The sequence below is a fragment of the Musa acuminata genome, chromosome BXJ2-2 (genome assembly GCF_036884655.1).
Source record: "Musa acuminata AAA Group cultivar baxijiao chromosome BXJ2-2, Cavendish_Baxijiao_AAA, whole genome shotgun sequence".
Classification (NCBI taxonomy): domain Eukaryota; kingdom Viridiplantae; phylum Streptophyta; class Magnoliopsida; order Zingiberales; family Musaceae; genus Musa; species Musa acuminata.
Window position 1 is genome coordinate 28,333,357 of NC_088339.1, and position 19,899 is coordinate 28,353,255.

The 19,899-nt window shown below is 39.5% G+C and overlaps 3 protein-coding genes across 3 annotated transcripts; 2 read left to right on the plus strand and 1 right to left on the minus strand.

Annotated features, from left to right (window-relative positions):
- Positions 1–7,535: 7,535 nt before the first annotated feature.
- On the plus strand, positions 7,536–8,398 carry LOC135605830 (pathogenesis-related protein 1-like). Its single transcript, XM_065096335.1, has one exon. It carries the CDS (start codon positions 7,601–7,603, stop codon positions 8,087–8,089), a length of 489 nt encoding a protein of 162 aa, XP_064952407.1. The 5' UTR covers positions 7,536–7,600; the 3' UTR covers positions 8,090–8,398.
- Positions 8,399–9,035: 637 nt separating this feature from the next.
- Positions 9,036–9,746, minus strand: LOC135605831 (pathogenesis-related protein 1-like). The gene has a single exon (XM_065096336.1). The coding sequence runs from the start codon at positions 9,696–9,698 to the stop codon at positions 9,210–9,212; it is 489 nt and encodes a 162-aa protein (XP_064952408.1). The 5' UTR covers positions 9,699–9,746; the 3' UTR covers positions 9,036–9,209.
- A 6,006-nt stretch (positions 9,747–15,752) lies between these two features.
- Positions 15,753–16,554, plus strand: LOC135605010 (pathogenesis-related protein 1C-like). Its single transcript, XM_065094679.1, has one exon. It carries the CDS (start codon positions 15,820–15,822, stop codon positions 16,306–16,308), a length of 489 nt encoding a protein of 162 aa, XP_064950751.1. The 5' UTR covers positions 15,753–15,819; the 3' UTR covers positions 16,309–16,554.
- The last annotated feature ends 3,345 nt before the right edge of the window (positions 16,555–19,899 follow it).

Below are 19,899 nucleotides of genomic sequence, written 5' to 3' on the forward strand. Positions count from 1 at the left end.
CTCCATGAAAGTTCAGCAAGGTCACTCGCTGCCCATCATGTACTTCTTCTCTCTTGAGATGAAATGAAAGCGGAAGAAAGTGAAAGAGAGGAACCTTAATGTCCGTGCAACGAGAGAGAGTGAGAACCATGTGCTCATGTCCCAGCTTGCCGGAGATCAAAGGGTTGGGTGGAGGTCATGTCATCATCAGAGTTGCATTGATGGGAAGAAGAAACATGGGAGTAGAAGCACCACGACACAGGTGTCAGGCTGGCCATGCACACATTTCCTCCCATGCATGTTTTTGAAGCGGACAAACTCGTTTGGCGAATGCACGAGCTGTCCAACTCATTGATTGATACGTGGGTTTGCTAAGGTAGAACTCTTGTCTTGCTCGTGTGGGACTCGGGTGAGCGCATGTCTTCGTTTCATTTCTTCGCACAAAGGACGGATATATCTAACATATACCCGCAGAATCCCTTCAAACAAACCACTGATGTCTGAGAAATCGATAGTCGCGATTGACGGGTTTGGGTGCCGTCGCCCGAGTTCGAATGGGTTGACGGTCGCGATCCCACCGTGCGATGAAGAACCCACGCGATTAACGGCCACGGATTCAGGATTGGCGCCGATCAAGATCTCCCTGGTTCGGACGTTGATCCGGTCCTGTGTCGCCCCAAGGACTCCCTGAGCCTGTCGAGCTCGTCCAAACCCAAAGCATTGATGTCATCGAGCCATTTGCAAACCTGGCCCCGAACCGCCGCCTCGAGCCGTCCCCGGAGCTCGGCCTTCCTGGCTTCGCCGGCCTCGACCAGGTGAGTCAACTCCACGAGTTGCCGGTTCAGATGTTGAACCGCGTGCCTTTGGCACGATTTTTCGTGGTTCGAACCGGAGGAGAGGAACCGGTTCACGACCTGGTCCACGCTCGGGCTACCGAAGGAATGGAGTTTGCCGCCAGGTCTGCGCTGCACAGGGTGGAGAGCTCACTGGCCTTGACGAAGACGCCATTTCCTCTCTTAGAGAAGCTGATATAGCGAGCGTCCTTGTTCTCTCTCTTCTTCATTTCTATCCTTTGCTTGCCTTTGGTGGTCTTCTTCGCCTTAAACATCGTCCTCCAATGACTGACACCGATCGAAGTTCTGAGGAGAAACAGTATTGTGTTCTCGCTGCAGTTGATTTGCATTCAATTATAGTGGAGAATCCATGAGTTTTCCCGTGATCAAAACCTGGCTAGATTCCAGGTCCTGTGAAATGTGTATCTTCGTATATTAAACGACGAAGATCCTGGCTCGTTGGGTGAGAGGTTGCGTTGGTGCCACAGAGTTGAGATGCAGTGAATGATGTTGATCCTAAAAGCTCTGTACAGGTCTATCTTCATGCGCAAATCAACGTGGATCATACAGTATAAATAACGTGAAAGCTTGCTACTTTTGCGAATCTCATGTAATCTTCTTAGCAGCGATGTTTCATGGCATGGATATTCTCTCAGTAATTCACGGATGCTAATGCGTGCAGCAGCAGCCTACTCTTTCGCGTTGTATAACGAACGCGAATTAATTAGCTTCAATTTACCTTTGAGAATTTGAGTTGCGTATCCAAAGGAAAAAGGGAATGAAAAGAAGAGTTGACGCCATCAATAATTGGCCTAAAATGGCGGAGCTCAACTTACAATATCGATAACGTTTCTTTGAAGCATCCTTTCTGTCCGGGCAAATTGGGACGCCGGTTAATTGCAGAAACGTCATGCAATTTTAGTTTAGAATGGGAAACTAAATCGGGTTGGCTCCACAATGGCTGTTGAAATTAAACTTGTTTAAGTATCGTTAATTCATTAAAAGAAAGGTTTATTGTATCATGAAAGATTCATTACATCAGGATAAATAAATAAATTAAATGTCAATGAAAAAATAAGTCAAATTGATTATTAGTTTTTTGAAGGGAATTTTTAAATAAAAATAATATATTTTGAATATAATTAATATAATATATTTTTAGGACTATATAAACCCCATAGGTCATGAAATATATAGTTTTAAAATTATAAAGAATTGTAAGTGAAATATGATATATGGTGCATCCAATTGTGATATAGGCTCCCAAGATGTATAGGAGTTTGTAAAAGATGGATTTGTTGAACCAAGTCCAGCAAAAGAAAGAACAATGAATGCAGAAGCAAGAAAGCAACTCAAAGATAGAAGGAAGAGGAAAAAAAAGTATTATTCATGATCTACCAAGGGCTTGATGATACAATATTCGAGATCATCGCTCTAGCAAATACTTCAAAAGAGGCTTAGGAAATATTTTAAAAGGTATTTGGTGGTGCTGATAAGGTAAAGAAACTTCATATACAAGTTTTATGAGTCGAGTTTGAAAAATTACAACAATGTACTATATCTTCGAGTTCAGAAAAGCAAATAATAATTATGTTATCGACATCGAAAGCAGAATATGTAGCTACAACATCAACAGCTTGTCAAGCAATATGACTTATAAGACTTCTTGAATATCTTCATCAAGAATAAAAAGAAACGACAAAAATATTTTGTGGCAACAAAGCCACGATTGCAATGACGAAGAATCCAACATTTAATGGAAGAACGAAACATATAGAGATACACTATCATTTCATCCGAGATCTTTTAACAAGTAGAGCCCAATAAAGTATTATGGAATAGATGAACAAGTTTTGGATATCCTCGTCAAGTTAGTTCCAGTTCAAAAGTATGTTTATTTCATGTCCCAAATCGGTGTATGTAACTATGAATCAAGGGGGAGTGTTGAAAATTGATCCATGAAAGTTATTTAGGTAGTTGTCATGTTCTAAGTAGTTACAATGTTTTAGGCATGTTCTAAGTAGTGGCCCATGATTTAGGAATTATGGGGGTAGTGCTTGTAGAGAAATCTAGGGGCAACACCACATGCGCAACGAAATAACATAAAATAAAAATCCTAAATTTTTCAAAAGGTATTCATCATTGTGGGAAGATTGATGCGTAAAAATCAACGAAACTGAAAACCACATATGAGATAGTTGTGTTATCTAGGGAGATCGAATATTCTTGAATTTCTATAGATCTCTAGAAGATGATGAAGGAGGTTAAGTACCATTATCTCTAGTGGTGATCCACATAGCAGCAGTTGCGAAGATGCTCCTTGAATTACTGCCCAAATCTCCATACTTGTTAGTTAAAGAGGAAGAAGAAGGGAGAGAAGAATAGGAAGTGGCGGCCAAGAAGCCTAGCCCCCTATCAATTTAACCATAATGGATCCTGCACTATTGGGTATTGGACCTCCATCCAACTACATAAGCCTCTTAAATTAGTGGATCTCCATCCAATAATCTCTCATTGACTCTTATTTGATCTTATCCATATGAACTAATAATTTATGGGCTTCTTGGATATCCAATAAGATAGGGCTATGACGGATATCTCATATCCAAACATTTACTTATCATAACATCTACCATATATGTGTAACCCTCTAGGCCCAAGGTTATAAGTCATACATGTCAAAACTTTTTATAGCTCAATGAATTATTATCTCCATAATAATTCACTCGACTCATCGACTACGGACGTACTATGCCACTACGTTGTAGTCCCCAAGCGATACAAGAGAATTCAATCCTTTGGACCTATCTGTCTTAGTTACTATGTACATATAATACCTTATCTATCTAATATCCTAGAGACCATACACCAGGCATAGTGTTATTATGCTTGTACGGTTTCTCCTCGAGTCTCGCTCTAATCGAATTCTCTCGGAGAACTCTTTCTCTCTCAAACTGAATGACCTTAGCCAAAGATTTGTCTGATCAAGAATACATGAGATATAACTCTCATGATACTGAGAGCGGATGATCCTCTATCGTCACTCAATAGCCCTCGTAAGGTTAGTGTCACTCCTGATGACCAGTTGTGCTAGATCTGAAACCTCCAAACCTATAAGTATAATAGAGTGGAGTATTTATACAGGACATCATTGATGTCTTATTTCTAAGGATCAGGTATACCACTGGAATGATGAAATCGTTGTTTAACAATGAGGTATTATCAAATATCAAGCATTCCGTGAGCGGATCAATCAATGAACTCATTCTCTAATAAGCAACTATGAGACTAGCTACCTCCATCATATCGATCTCATTATCATGATCTTATCACGATTTGATTCTCATTATTGTGGTATTTTCTCACTTTATATTGCTTGATACATACATATATATATATATATATATATATATATATATATATATATATATATATATATATATATATATTGATGCATATATATATATATATATATATATATATATATATATATATATATATATTGATGCATATATATATATATATATATATATATATATATATATATATATATATATATATGCATCAATAATAATAAGTAAAAAAATTATGTGTCATGTAACATATGTCATCAATCGCATGATTAACTTACAAGGCACCTATGACTAGTAATGCCTACACTTAATCGTGGGGTGATATAATAGGGTGAGATAATTACTATTAGGTCTTATAAATAGGACCATAATTCGTAAAGTAAGATGGAGTGTATGCACTTACGAATATCTTATAAGTATTCTATATCTTACGTTTTATTTAATGCTATATCAATTTTTCTAAATAAAATTATTCTTTTTAATTGCATCGTAATACTCTGTTTTTATTGTTTCCTTACTCTTCCATCCCAACATCGTTGGCTATAGTGAATTCAGCGTCGGAGCCCCAAAAGAGGTTCTCCCCATAAGGCCCGTCGGAGTGCATGAACTGGCAGTCGCTTATGCATTGGTTGGCATAGTTTTGTAAATACGCGATGACATTGTCGTCTCGTGACACGAGGCTAATGCCAATGGTCGTCCGGGCCGAGTTGTGGGTGTCCACGAAGTCTTGGGGGGAGTTCTGTACTAGGGTGGTGTAGGCCATGGCCATAGCACACACCAAAGCCAAAGTGTAATTTGCCAACCTCATTATTTCTTTTTCTTACTCCAGATGGGATAAACGTTTTGTTGTAGGGAGAGCATTAGGGTTGTGGCATTTATAGACAATGAATGGTGCAGAAATCAAGATATGTGTGGGCAAAAGCTTTGAGTAGTGATAATATCATGAGTACTATTGATTGATAAGTCAACACAGTTGGTTCATTGTCGAATGCGTAGGTTCATCCTTATGTTATCCTCCATACTGATGTGGGAGTGCTGACATGGAAAACCAACGTAGGAGGTCAGTAAGGGAGGCAGTTCGCCAAGGTCGATCTGGCCTAGAAGCAATGAGACTGGGTAGAGGAATTAGGATCTACTCGACTGCAAGGTCCTCTCTTCGGATGGATGGGTTGATCTCTGGTCGAAGGGTTGCCTCGTGGCCGCGAGGCTGCGTCTTAGCAATAAAGTCATCTTCTGACCACCAGTGGTTCTGCACAACAGATTTATGCTAGGAGGTTCCCGGCTCGACCTCTTCGATGCTTAAGTTAGTGAAAGACGGATAGGGAAGAAGACAGTAGTATTATGTGTGTAAATGAGAGAATAAAGAGGTTATTACCTGGTCAGCCTCCCGACATTTGCTCGAGATTAGTTTTTATATCTCTCTACAAATCGATCGTTTGTAGGTCTTTAACATCCGTTGATATTTTAAACGACAAAGATGTTGGCTCGTTGGTTGAGAGGTTGCGTTGGTGCCACAAAGTTGAGATGTAGTGAACGTGGATTATACTATATAAATAACGTGAAAGCTGCTGGGAAAAACTGTTATAGCGGAATAATTATTTTCTCTCTTTGTGTATCAAAATGGGTTTCTCATCAAAATATAACTTGTTACCAAAATATAAATATTAACTAAAATAGCATAAGTAGTAGAGTAATAAATCAATCACAAAGCGATAATTTTTACGTGCAAAAAAAATTTTAGGTCTCACAAAGTGGGTATAGTAGGAAAATACTTTAAAAAGGATAAATCATAAATCGATATTATTAAGATTGTAGAGCTTGTTGCAAAGATTCTTCATATAAAATTTGAACCCGTTTGATCATCTAAAAAAAAAAAAAATTCTAAAAACTTTAAGTTTTTATCTTTTTCTTTATCCATTTCTTTCTTACGCCGCTACTGTTCGCTTGCTGCACGCACGCATTGTGCATGTCTCTTCCTTTTTTTTTTCTTTTCTTTTTTTTTTAATAAATCAGATTTGGACTTAGTGAGAATGTTTTATGGCATGGATATTCTCTCGGTTTATGGCATGGATATTCTCTCGGTAATTCACGGATGCTAATGCGTTCAGCAGCAGCCAACTCTATCGCCTTGTATAACGAACGCGAATTAATTAGCTTCAATTTGCCTTTGAGAATTTGAGTTGCGTATCCGAAGGAGAAAGGGAAAGAAAATAAGAGTTGACGCCAACAATAATTGGCCTAAGGTGGCGGAGCTCAACTTGACAAGATCGATAACGTTTCCTTGAAGCATCCTTTCTATCCGGGCAAATTGGGACGCCGGTCACTTGCAGAAGCGTCATGCGATATGAGTTTATAATGGGAAACCAAATCGGGTTGGCTCCACAACCGCCATCAAACGATGTCATGATGAATGGTATCGCTCTACATCTTCTTTCTAAGCGTGCCATCATGTTCTTTAACATTTTAGCTTATGTCATGAAGTAGGTTCCATGCATCTGGAAGCACAGCTTGCATTAAAGATTAGATGCATCCATGTTCTTTGTATGGACATTGGTCATACCCTGCATCACTTGAACCATGACACCAGATCACGCAATCAATCCAGTGACATGAAAATGGTTTCGTAGCAGCCTTTTGTTCCTGCTTCGAAGTTTCTTCGAAATGGCTTACTGCGAATCCATCTTCTACCGACTGCAAGGCCAAAGAGTAGACCACTAGGATTGTCCATATCTTAGAAGTTCAGTTTTTAGATTGATTTGGTGTCCGACTTGATATATATTAATCTTAATTAGTTTGAATCAAACTTATCATTATCTGATATCGAATTCAATGAGCAAGATCTTGTTTTTTATCGGAGAAAGATTTCTCACTATATTTCTGAGTTAGGTTCGTATCGGTGTCAGCCCTCGGAATACAGAATACAAGCATAGGATAACGATGAGAAAGATAGAGATGAAAATGCTGGAAGAGAAGAACATATCTGACTACTATCTTCTACGAAGACCGGGGATCAAGTCCGTCAACATAAAAAACAAAGGAAAAGGAAGGTGTTCATGGAGTTGGTGCATGAATAAGATCCACTTGCATCGATTCCTCGATCCATAAATATGGATTACATATAGCTCCATTACAATCACAGACAAACAAGGCGTGCAAATATGGCTGTCGTAAGTAGTTATCGATTATACTATCTGTTCTATCAGCCTTTTTATTCGTCGATCGATAGATATAGATCACATGCGGCTATATTCCCTTCACGGTTATACCAACCGTAGAAAACGTCGTTGTTGAGTTCGACCATTTCCAAGTCTTTCTCCACTTGGATCTTAATTTTTTTGCGTCATTCGTCGTCTATAAATACCATAACCCTAAAGCTCTCTCTGAAACAAAGCATATAGCACATCTAGAGTTCAAAAGAGAGATACAAACGAGAGAATGAGGTCCTCAAACTATGCTTCAGCTTGGGCCTGTGTTATGGCCTTAGCCATGGCCTGCACCACCTTAGCGCAAAACTCCCCCCAGGACTTCGTGGACGCCCACAACACGGCCCGGGCGGCCGTCGGCGTCGGCCCCGTGTCATGGGACGATAACGTCACAGCGTACGCGGAGAACTACGCCAACCAGCGCATCGGCGACTGCCAGCTCGTGCACTCCGACGGGCCTTACGGGGAGAACCTCTTCTGGGGCAGCAGCACGGAATTCACCGGAATCGACGCCGTCAACAGCTGGGTCGACGAGAAGCAGTACTACGACCACGACAGCAACTCGTGCGCCGACGGCCAGGTCTGCGGCCACTACACGCAGGTGGTGTGGCAGGACTCGACGACCATCGGGTGTGCCCTGGTGCAGTGCGACAGCGGCGGCATCTTTATCATCTGCAACTACAACCCAGCGGGCAACATCGAGGGGCAGAGCCCTTACTGAAACTGCCCCATCTTACCTTCTTCTTACATATATCTACAAGTTTGCATGTGAAATAAGGCCGGAGTACGTCTGCTGTGTTCTGTAAGAACATGGTGTATGAGTACGTATAGGCAATGTTCCAAAACACGCATCAGGCTGGAGTATGTCTGCTGTGTTCTGTAAGAACATGGTGTATGAGTACGTATCGGCAATGTTCCAAAACACGCATCAGGCCGGAGTATGTCTGCTGTGTTCTATAAGAACATGGTGTATGAGTACGTATCGGCAATGTTCTTATGATTCACGAATAAAATTCATGTCTTCCAATGACTTTTTGGGATCCAAGAGGATTAATGCATGCATGCATGCAGTATGTGTTCAGGTTCACGTGATTTGCAAGGAATTTGCTTATCACAGTCATTCACTAATTCTTCTTCCTTGCTTCTCCGACTTGGTAACATGGAAGGGGACACCAACATCGAGTTGGAAATGTGCTCAGACCAAAACATTAAGTTACAGAGTCAACTGTGGCTAAGTAGCGCATCTTCTGTTGGTGATGATATTTCATTGCAATTTGGAAATAAAACTCATGCTGTTTCTGAAAGATGGAAAAACAGGGAAAAACTATCCTATTTCTTATAACCCATACGTTGTACATATTGGATTTACTTTTTAAAACTGAAATTTTCTTTTAAAACATTTTTAGTAGTTAATAAGGGTAGGATAGCTCTTTTGAAAACAAAATGCTATCTAAGTTTTTTTTAATTAGAGTGCTAAAATTCTTAAATTTAGAGTTTTTTTTTTTTTTTTTGAGAATTCGCCATGAAATATGTATGGATAATTGTGGAAGGAAGAAGAATTAGCGAATAAATGTGATGAGCAAAGTAGCAGCTGTCCTTGCAACCTGAAACTTAACATATGCTTCATCGATGCGTTCCTCTTTGATCCCAAAAGCAATTCAAAGACATGAACTAATCAGTGAAATAATATAACCATGCATGTCTCAGTACATTAATTGCCTACGTATTCATGCACCATGTTCTTACAGAACACGGCAGACAGACTCGGGGCTTTATTTCACATGCATGCTCGTAGCTATAGCTTCCCTCAACAATGTTACAGGGAAGAAGATATGGTGATCTCAGTAAGGGCGCTCCCCCACGATGTTGCCCGCTGGGTTGTAGTTGCAGATGATAAAGATGCCGCCGTTGTCGCACTGCACCCGAGCACAGCCGATGGCCGTCGAGTCCTGCCACACCACCTGCGTGTAGTGGCCGCAGACCTGGCCGTCAGCGCACGAGTTGCTGTCGTAGTCGTAGTACTGCTTCTCGTCGACCCAGCTGTTGACGGCGTCGATTCCGGTGAATTCCGTGCTGCTGCCCCAGAAGAGGTTCTCCCCGTAAGGCCCGCCGGAGTGCACGAGCTGGCAGTCGCCGATGCGCTGGTTGGCGTAGTTCTGCGCGTACGCGGCGACGTTGTCGTCCCACGACACGGGGCCAACGCCGACGGCCGCCCGGGCCGAGTTGTGGGCGTCCACGAAGTCTTGGGGGGAGTTCTGCGCGAGGGTGGTGCAGGCCATGGCCAAGGCCATAGCACACACCAAAGCCGAAGCGCAATTTGCCGACCTCATTATCTCTTCCTCTCTCTCACTCTAGATGGGATAAACGTTTTGTGGAAAGGAGAGCGTTGGGGTTGTGGTATTTATTGACGATGAACGGTGCAGAAATCAACATCTATGTGGACAAATGCTTTGAGTAGAATCGTCAAAGTGGATCGCCAGTTTTTTCTACAGCTGATTTGTCGATTGTATGTTTGCATTGATTGATCTAGAAGATAGACGAAGAACAGTATTGATCTTATCAACGTAAGTCTATGCGAACCATTTTTTAGGTTTTGGAGGCGACTTCTACATCCCTAACCAACAAGAAGTTACAGCTTGACTTGTCATAAATGCAGAGTCATGGAAGGAGGACGTGAAGCGATTGATAATTTTCAGTATAAGAGAAAATGACTTCAGCACATTCCTGTCGTTGGGATTGGTAAATAATATTTTATGATTTTTTGGAGAAAATTTTTATAAATGAAGAAAATTCGAGAAAAATAAAATTTAGTTTATTTTTTTATAAATATATATCTATATTTTTATAGAGGAGAGCAGGACGAATATTTTAGGCGTTCTTGAGTTTTTCTCTAATATTTCTAGAAAGTGAGTTCTCTAGGATTTCTAGATAGAACGAAAGAAAATATATAAATTATTCGAGATTTATATAAGGGGGCATATATAGAGATTATGCTTGAGTGAGAGTTGTTAAATCATGTTAAATATTACTTTAATTTTCTATCGATCTCTACAATTTCTAATAATCCGAGAAGTCCTCTCTCCCTTTCCAACACTTGGATATACCTGCTTTTAAGGCAGTAGTGTCTTGTATTTACCCGATGACTCTCATGTCTGCCCTTAAAACTCTTTTACTTACTGACATTAACATGCTTCAAGAATCCATTGTGAAGTTAGAATCACATGTGACAGACATGTACTTCTCTCCCAACATCTTCGGGTGTTTCTTCTCGTCTTGCGCGATTCATGGAGATAAACGCCGCGCATCGCAGTTGAGTCCTTCGTCTTGCGTACGTGATCCGTGGCAACGTCATGCATCACACCACGGTGCCCATCTCGTGCTACTCGCCACCGACCAGCGTGATAAATACCCTAATCTAGCTTAATCAAATCGGACAAGAAGTAATGTGTGTGGCGACTCCAAACTCTAAAACCTATGCTCGAGTCATGACTCGCCAACCGAAGTCAACTCAAGTCGTCGCAAGTGGCGAGATCCGTCCAGAACGGCGGCCCGTTGCGTCCATCACTAGTCAATACCAATTCAGACACGATTCACATCGACTCTTGCGTGCGTCGCCCGGAACGGAAATATCTCGGACGAGTTCACAAGCAGAGCCCAAGTCGCGACCTGAGTCGTAGCTTCGGTCTACCACCATGTCATCGTCACCGGTCAATGCCTGCTTCCCTCTACGACTCTTCCATGTATCCACCTAAAGCACCAAGGCATATGCGATTGCAATCGATTCCTCGGCAGCGCATAGCATCCGCCATGAAACTTCGCCGGGGGTTGACGAAACGCTCGAGTTGGCCAAACAAAAGAACATACAGTGCTTGAGAGAAGCCAAGACTCTCCGGTCTGCATCACAAGCATCGGGTGTCGCAGCACGAATCATGAAGTGTCAGATGGAAAGATGTCCTTGTATTACTTACTGTTGAGAATGTGATGATGCAGCTCACAAGAAATATGCTTCCAGGAGTTCGAGGAAAGCTGATTGCTGCCCCAACATCTATGCAGCAGCGCATATATTAACTGCTTGTGATCGAACAAGTTGTTCTCGTAGAACCTTGATATGTATATATGTCATCACGACTTCCACACGACTTAATGATGCGCCTACTGGCTATGTACACGTACATTGACAAAGCAGATCACAAGTATGCATTTCCATCGTCGTTTCTCTCGTACTAAAAGAAAGCACTATAAACTATGAAGTAAGCACTACAAACTAAATTTACACTTGAAAATAAAGATGAATCAAATTCTCCTAGAGGAATAAGACATGGACAAAAAGAGGAAGATGAGGTAGAAATCAGACCAATCAAGAATCTCCAAACAATAACAATAGTGGAAAAAATTCTAGCCAAAGAGGTCGAGATTATAGACATGACAGAAATTATAAAAGGTCTGAAATACAATGCTATGTTTGTAAAATGTATGAACATTACTCTTATGAAAATTATTATAATCATAATAATTAAGATAATAAGGTAAATTTTGTTGAAAAAGAAAAGAATAATTTATGATATATGGTGTATTCAAATAAATGTTTTTCTAAGCTCCCAAGATGTATGAGAGTTTGTAAAAGATGGATTTATCGAACCAAGTCCAAGAAGAAAGAGCAATGAATGTGGAAGCAAAAAAATAACTCAAAGATAGAAGGAAGAAGGAGAAAAAAGCATTATTTATGATCTACTAAGAGCTTGATGATATAATGTTCGAGATCATCGCTCTAGCAAATACTTCAAATGTGGCTTAGGAAATATTTTAAAAAGTATTCGGTGGTCTTGATAAGGTAAAAAAACGTCGTCTACAAGTTTTATGAGTCAAGTTTGAAAAATTACAATAAGGTACTTTTGAAATTATTTCTGATTACTTCTCAAAAATTATTTTCATTGTTTATCAAATGAGATGAAATGGTGAACAAATAAGTGATCAAAGAGTAAAAAAAAAAAATACTAGGATCTCTAGTTCTAAAATTTGATTTTATTGCTATTGCGATTGCAAAATCTAAAGATTTAGAAAAAATATCTTTAGAATAACTTATGGGTTTCCTTCAAATTCATAAATAAATGATTGCAAAAGGAGGAGAAGACAAAACTATGGAGCAAGCACTACAAACCAAGCTTACTCTTGAAAATAAAGATGAATCATATTCTTCTAGAGGAATAAGACATGGACAAAAAGAGAAAGAGGAGACAATTCTAATGAAGATGGTGAAGAAAATTCTAGCCAAAGAGGTCGAGATTATGGTCAAGGATATGACCGATACCGTGGACATGCTAGAAATTCTAAATTGTATGAAATATAATACTATGTTTGCAAAATGTATGAACAATGCTCTTATGAATGTTATTATAATCCTAATAATCAAGGTGATAATGTATATTTTGTTAAAAATAAAAGAATAAAAATCAAAGTTTTGCTAACGGCCTATGATAATTTTAAAGAGGCAAAGATAAAATTCTTCTTGAACTTAATAATGGCAAAGAATTATGCATTTCATATATTTATTATTTTCCTGATATGAAAAATAATATTCTAAGCTTGGGGTAATTATGTGAAAAAGTTATGATATTAATATGAAATATATGACTCTCTCAATTCATGATAAGAATAAAATATTAATATCACATGTGAAAATGGTAAAGAAGAAAATGTTTCCTCTACTTTTATGTATTTTTGATTAGTCAAATTATTTTAAAACTGATATTGAGGATACTTCTACACTATGGTGTCCTAGATATGCTCATTTAAATTTTGAGGTTTTGAAACTTTTAGAAAAGCATAATATGGTGACATGAATACCAAGAAGTAATCGCTCATCAAAATTATGTGAAGTATGTGTCATGGAAAAATAAGAAAGAAAACATTTCAAAGTCAGAAGAACAAAATGAGCATGACATCGACTTGATCTAGTGCACTCAAATGTTTGTGGCCCTATCAGTCCACTATCACTTGGAGGAATCATATATTTTCTTACCTTCACTGATGATTATAGTGGCAAAACTTGAGTTTACATGTTAAAAGAGAAAAAAAAGAAGCAAATTCAAAGAATTTAAGGTTTTGGTTGAAAGACAAAATGGTTATAAGATTAAATGTTTAAAAACAGATAGGAGTGGTGAATATATATCAAATAAATTTTATTTGTTTATAAAAATAATAGGATTTTATGTCAATTTACCATGTCATACACACCTCAACAAAATGGTGTCTCAGAAAGAAAATAAAAGGGCTATAGTTAATATGGTCCGATGCATGTTAAAGGAAAAAAAAATCTTAAAGAATTTTGGGGAGATAATGCTGCTTGTGCAGAAGAAGTATGGAGCTTACAGAAACCAAGAGTTGATTATTTGAGAATTTTTGAAAGTATTGCATTCGCCAAGATACCATAAGAAGAAAAAAAAATAAAAATGGAGGATAAAAGTTAGAAACACATTTTATTGGGTTATCCAAAGAATTCAAATGACTATAAACTCTACAATTCTATCATAGATAAAGTTGTGATGTCAAGAAACGTTGAATTTGATGAGTAACAGATTTGGAACTTGAAAAACGATGAGCAGTATGAGAAAGCTATAGCTTCAGAAGAAGATATAATACAAGCAAACACTAAAGTGGTTTTACCGGAATCATCACCTATATTAACTAGGTCACATGATTTAAGAAGTCCGATTTTATGAAAGATAAGATCGATTCAGGAGCTATATGATGTGACTTGAAGGATTGATACTAATAATAATAAACTTTTTTTTATTTTATCGTTTTACAAGATATGATCCATTAACCTTTGAAGAAGTTTGTAGGGAAGAAAAATGGAGACAAGCTATGAATGAAGAGATTCGTGCTATTAACAAAAATAATATGGGAGCTTACTATACTTTCAGAAGACCACCAAGTGATCGGTGTTAAATAAAATTTTAAAATAAAAAAAAAATACAAAAGAGAGATTCATTACATCAAAATACATGTTAATTTCATCAAAAGATAGATTCATTGCATCAAGAGGGAGATTCATTACATCAAGAGAAAAAAATAGATTAAATATCTATGAAAGGACAAGTCAAATTGGCTAAAGGATTTCTTGAAAGAGAATAATATATTTTAAATAAAATTAATGTAATATATCTTTGTGGACTATATAAACCCCCATATATTGGGTCATGAAACAACATATAAAGTTTTAAAGTTGTAAAAAATTATGTGTAAAATATAAAATATCTTATCTTGTTTTACTCTTCCTTTGTATGATAACTCTATCCTTTGTCCTACCAAGTTCAACAATAATATCAAGATACATGCTATCGATCTACATTTCTTTCTAAGAGTTCATTCATGTTCTTGCATGACATTTTAGCAAATGTCATGTTGTAGGTTCCATGCAACTGGAAGCACAGCTTGCGTTAAAGTTTACATGCATCCATGTTCTTTGTAAGGACATAGTCGTACCCTGCATCACTTGAACCATGACACCAGATCACCCAATCAATCCGGTGAAGTGAAAATGGTTACGTAGCAGCCTTTTGTTCCTGCATGGAAGTTTTTTTGAAATGGCTTACTGCGAATCCTAAGCGCCGATGCAAAGCCAAAGAGTAGACTATTAGGCTTGAATTGGTGTCCAACTTGATATATATTAATCTCAATTAGTTTGAATCAAACTTATAATTATATGATATCAAATACAATGAGCAAGATCTTATTTTTTTATGGGAGAAAGTTTTTCCACTGTATCAGAAAGCAATTCCTGTAAGCATAAAAAGTATCAGAAAAGGACCACGTAATAACATTATTTAGATGATCATCCCCATTCCTCACAGAAATAAGTAGCAGCAGGAACTAGGAACTAATAGACTACAGTTTGTTCTCAACATTTTGATCGGTGTCAGTCGTCAGAATACAGAATACAAGCAGAACATAACGATGAGAAAGACAGGATGAATATGCTGGAAGAGAAGAACATATCTGACTACTATCTTCTACGAAACCGGGGATCAAGTCCGTCAACCAAAAAAGGGAAAAGAAAGGAAGGTGTTCATGGAGTTGGTGCATGAATAAGATCCACATGCATCGATTCCTCAATCCATAAATATGGATTACATATAGCTCCATTACAATCACAGACAAACAAGACGTACAAATATTGCGGTCGTAAGTAGTTATCGATTATACTATCCGTTCTATCAGCCTTTTTATTCGTCGTTCGATAAATATAGATCCACATGCAGCTCCATTCCGTTCACGGTTACACCAGCCGTAGAAAACGTCGTGATTGACTTCGATCATTTCCAAGTCTTTCTCCACTAGGATTTTAATCTTTTGCGCCATTGTCGTCTATAAATACCACAACCCTAAAGCTCTCTCTGCCACAAAGCATACGGCACATCTAGGGTTCAAGAGAAAGAATCAAACGAGAGAATGAGGTCCTCAAACTATGCTTCAGCTTTGGTCTGTGTTATGGCCATAGCCATGGCCTACACCACCTTAGCGCAAAACTCCCCCCGAGACTTCGTGGACGCCCACAACACGGCCCGGGCGGCCGTCGGCGTCGGCCCTGTGTCCTGGGACGATAAGGTCACCGCGTACGCGGAGAACTACGCCAAACAGCGCATCGGCGACTGCCAGCTCGTGCACTCCCACGGGCCTTACGGGGAGAACCTCTTCTGGGGCAGCAACACGGACTACACCGGAATCGACGCCGTCAAAAGCTGGGTCGACGAGAAGCAGTACTACGACCACAACAGCAACTCGTGCGCCGACGGCCAGGTCTCCGGCCACTACACGCAGGTGGTGTGGCGGGACTCGAAGACCATCGGGTGTGCCCGGGCACAGTGCGACAACGGCGGCATCTTTATCATCTGCAACTACAACCCAGAGGGCAACATCGAGGGGCAGAGCCCTTACTGAGACTGCCCCATCTTACCTTCTTCTTACATATTTCTACAAGTTTGCATGTGAAATAAGGCCGGAGTCCGTCTGCTGTGTTCTGTAAGAACATGGTGTATGAGTACGTATAGGCAATGTTCCAAAACACGCATCAGGCCGGAGTACGTCTGCAGTGTTCTGTAAGAACATGGTGTATGAGTACGTATCGGCAATGTTCCAAAACACGCATCTTTATGATTCACGAATAAAATTCATGTCTTCCAATGACTTTTTGGGATCCAAGAGGATTAATGCATGCATTCATGCAGTATGTGTTCAGGTTCACGTGATTTGCAAGGAATTTGCTTATCACAGTCATTCACTAATTCTACTTCCTTGCTTCTCCGACTTGGTAACATGGAAGGAGACACCAACATCAAGTTGGAAATATGCTCAGACCACAACATTAAGTTACAGAATCAACTGCTGCTAAGTAGCTCATCTTCCGTTGGTGATGATATTTCATTGCAATTTGGAAATAAAACTCATGCTGTTTCTGAAAGATGGAAAAACAGGGGAAAACTATCCTATTTCTTATAACTCATACGTTGTAATGTTGGATTTACTTTTTGAAACTGAAATTTTCTTTAAAAATATTTTTAGTAGTTAATAAGGGTAGGATAGCTCTTTTGAAAACAAAATGTTATCTAATTTTTTTTTAATTAGAGTGCTAAAATTCTTAAATTTAGAGTTTTTTAGTTTTTATTTTTTTATTTTAGAATTCGCCATGAAATATGTATGGATAATTGTGGAAGGAAGAAGAATTAACGAATAAGTGTGATGAGCAAAGTAGCAGCTGTCCTTGCAACGTGAAACGTAACATATACTTCATCGATGCGTTCCTCTTTGACCCCAAAATCAATTCAAAGACATGAACTAATCCGTGAAATAATATAACCATGCATGTTTGAGTACATTAATTGCCTACGTATTCATGCACCATGTTCATACAGAACACGGCAGACATACTCGGGGCTTTATTTCACATGCATGCTCGTAGCCATTGCTTCTCTCAACAATTTTACAGGGAAGAAGATATGGTGGTCTCAGTAAGGGGGCTCTCCCACGATGTTGCCCTCTGGGTTGTAGTTGCATATGATATAGATGCCGTCGTTGTAGCTGATGAGGGTAATAATTGTGATAAGACTCACGTGACATCAGCTGCATCAGGTGACGCACCTCGCCTCTGTCAACTTGATGAGCCACTTGGTCAACGTCGGACCAAGTACACCATTGGAACGACGAAATCATTGTCTAATGATGATATATCATCAACCATCTAGCATTCCTTGAGTGGATCAATCAATGAACTCATTCTCTAATTAGTACTTGCACTGTAACATTAATGTCCCCATACGAGTAGCTATTAGACTACCTACCTCCATCATATAGATGGGCATACAACATACATGTGACGTGACTCGCATTCTTTTTGCTTATTATTATTATGATATTTTCTCACTTTATATATATATATATATATATATATATATATCACTCACGTAATTTACTTATAGGACACCTATAACTAGCAGTGCCTATACTTAATCATGGGGTGATATGATGGGGTGAGATTGTTACTACTAGGTCCTATAAATAGGATCATAGTTCATGAAGCAAGATGGAGTGTGTGCATTTAGGAATATCTTGAAAGTATTCTATGTCTTACCTATTGTTTAATACTATATCGGTTTTCTTGATTAAAAATATTCTTTTTAATTGCATCGTAGGATTATGTTTTTATCATTTCCTTACTCCTCCATCCCCAACATTGTTGACCTAGCTGTTGACGACGTCGACTACAATGAAGTCGGCGCCGGAGCCCTAGAAGAGGTTCTCCTCGTAAGGCCCGTCGGAGTGCATGAACTAGCAGTCGCTTATGTGATGGTTGGCATAGTTTTGTGCGTATGCAATGATGTTGTCATCTCACGACACAGGGCCAACACCACCGATTGCCCCGGTCGAGTTTGGGCATCCACAAAGTCTTTGGGGGAGTTCTACGCTAGGGTGGTGTAGGCCATGGCCAAGGTCTTAGCACACACTAAAGCTGAAGTGTAATTTGCTAACCTCATTATTTCTTCTTCTCACTCCAAATGGGATAATAAAAATTTTGCAGGGAGAGCATTAGGGTTGTGGCATTTATCATCGATAAACGATGTAGAAATCAAGATCTATGTGGGCAAATGCTTTGAGTAGTGATAGTGTCATGAGAATCGTTGACTGGTAAGTCGACACAGTTGGTTCACTATTGAAGGTGTAAGTTTATCCTTATGTTATCCTCCATGTTGATGTGGGAGTGCTGACATGGCAAACTGGCATAGGAGGTTATCAAGAGAGGCGGTTCGCTAAGGTCGATCTAGCCTAAAAGTAGTGAGAATGGGTAGAGGAATTAGGATTTGCTCAACTATGAGGTCCTCTCTTCGGACGGATGGGCTGTCCTTTGGTTGAAGGGTTGCCTCGTGACCGTGAGGTTGCGCATAGCAACGAAGTCATCTCCTGACCACCAGTGGTTCTATACAACAGGTCTATGCTGGGAGCTTCCAAGCTCGACCCCTCCGATACTTAAGTTAGCGAATGGTGGATATGGAAGAAGACAATAATATCATGTGTGTAAATGAAAGAGTAAAGAGGTTATTACCTACTCGACTCCCCTAACGTCTGCTCGAGATTAGTTTATATATCTCTCTACAAATTGATCGTCCGTAGGTCTTTAACATCCGTTGATATTTTAAACAACAAAGATGTTGGCTCGTTGGCTGAGAGGTTGCGTTGGTGCCAAGAGTTGAGATGCAGTGAATGATGTTGATCCGGAAAGCTCTTTACAGGTTTATCTTCATGCGCAAGTCAACGTGGATCATACAATATAAATAACGTGAAAGCTGGCAACTTTTGCGAATCTCATGCAATCTTCTTAGCGACAATGTTTTATGGCATGGATATTCTCTCGGTAATTCACGGATGCTAATGCGTACAGCAGCAGCCAACTCTTTCGCCTTGTATACCGAACGCGAATTAATTAGCTTCAATTTGCCTTTGAGAATTTGAGTTGCGTTTCCGAAGGAGAAAGAGAAAGAAAAGAAGAGTTGACGCCATCGATAATTGGCCTAAAGTGGCGGACCTCAACTTGACAAGATCGATAACGTTTCCTTGAAGCATCCTTTCTGTCCGGGCAAATTGGGACGCCGGTCAAATGCAGAAACGTCACGCGATTTGAGTTTAGAATGGGAAACCAAATAACCAAATCGGGTTGGCTCCACAATCGCCATCAAATGATGTCATGATGAATGGTATCGATCTACATCTTCTTTCTAAACGTGCCTTCATGTTCTTTAACATTTTAGCTTTTGTCATGAAGTAAGGTTCCATGCATCTGGAAGCGCATCCATGTTCTTTGTATGGACATGGTCATACCCTGCATCACTTGAACCATGACACCAGATCACGCAATCAATCCAGTGACGTGAAAATGGTTTCGTAGCAGCCTTTTGTTCCTGCTTCGAAGTTTCTTCGAAATGGCTTACTGCGAATCCATCTTCTACCGAATGCAAGGCCAAAGAGTAGACCACTAGGATT

Bases quoted from the DNA above. Each gene is read 5' to 3' on its own strand.
- LOC135605830 (XM_065096335.1), top strand. From the start codon at position 7,601: ATGAGGTCCTCAAACTATGCTTCAGCTTGGGCCTGTGTTATGGCCTTA.
- LOC135605831 (XM_065096336.1), bottom strand. From the start codon at position 9,698: ATGAGGTCGGCAAATTGCGCTTCGGCTTTGGTGTGTGCTATGGCCTTG.
- LOC135605010 (XM_065094679.1), top strand. From the start codon at position 15,820: ATGAGGTCCTCAAACTATGCTTCAGCTTTGGTCTGTGTTATGGCCATA.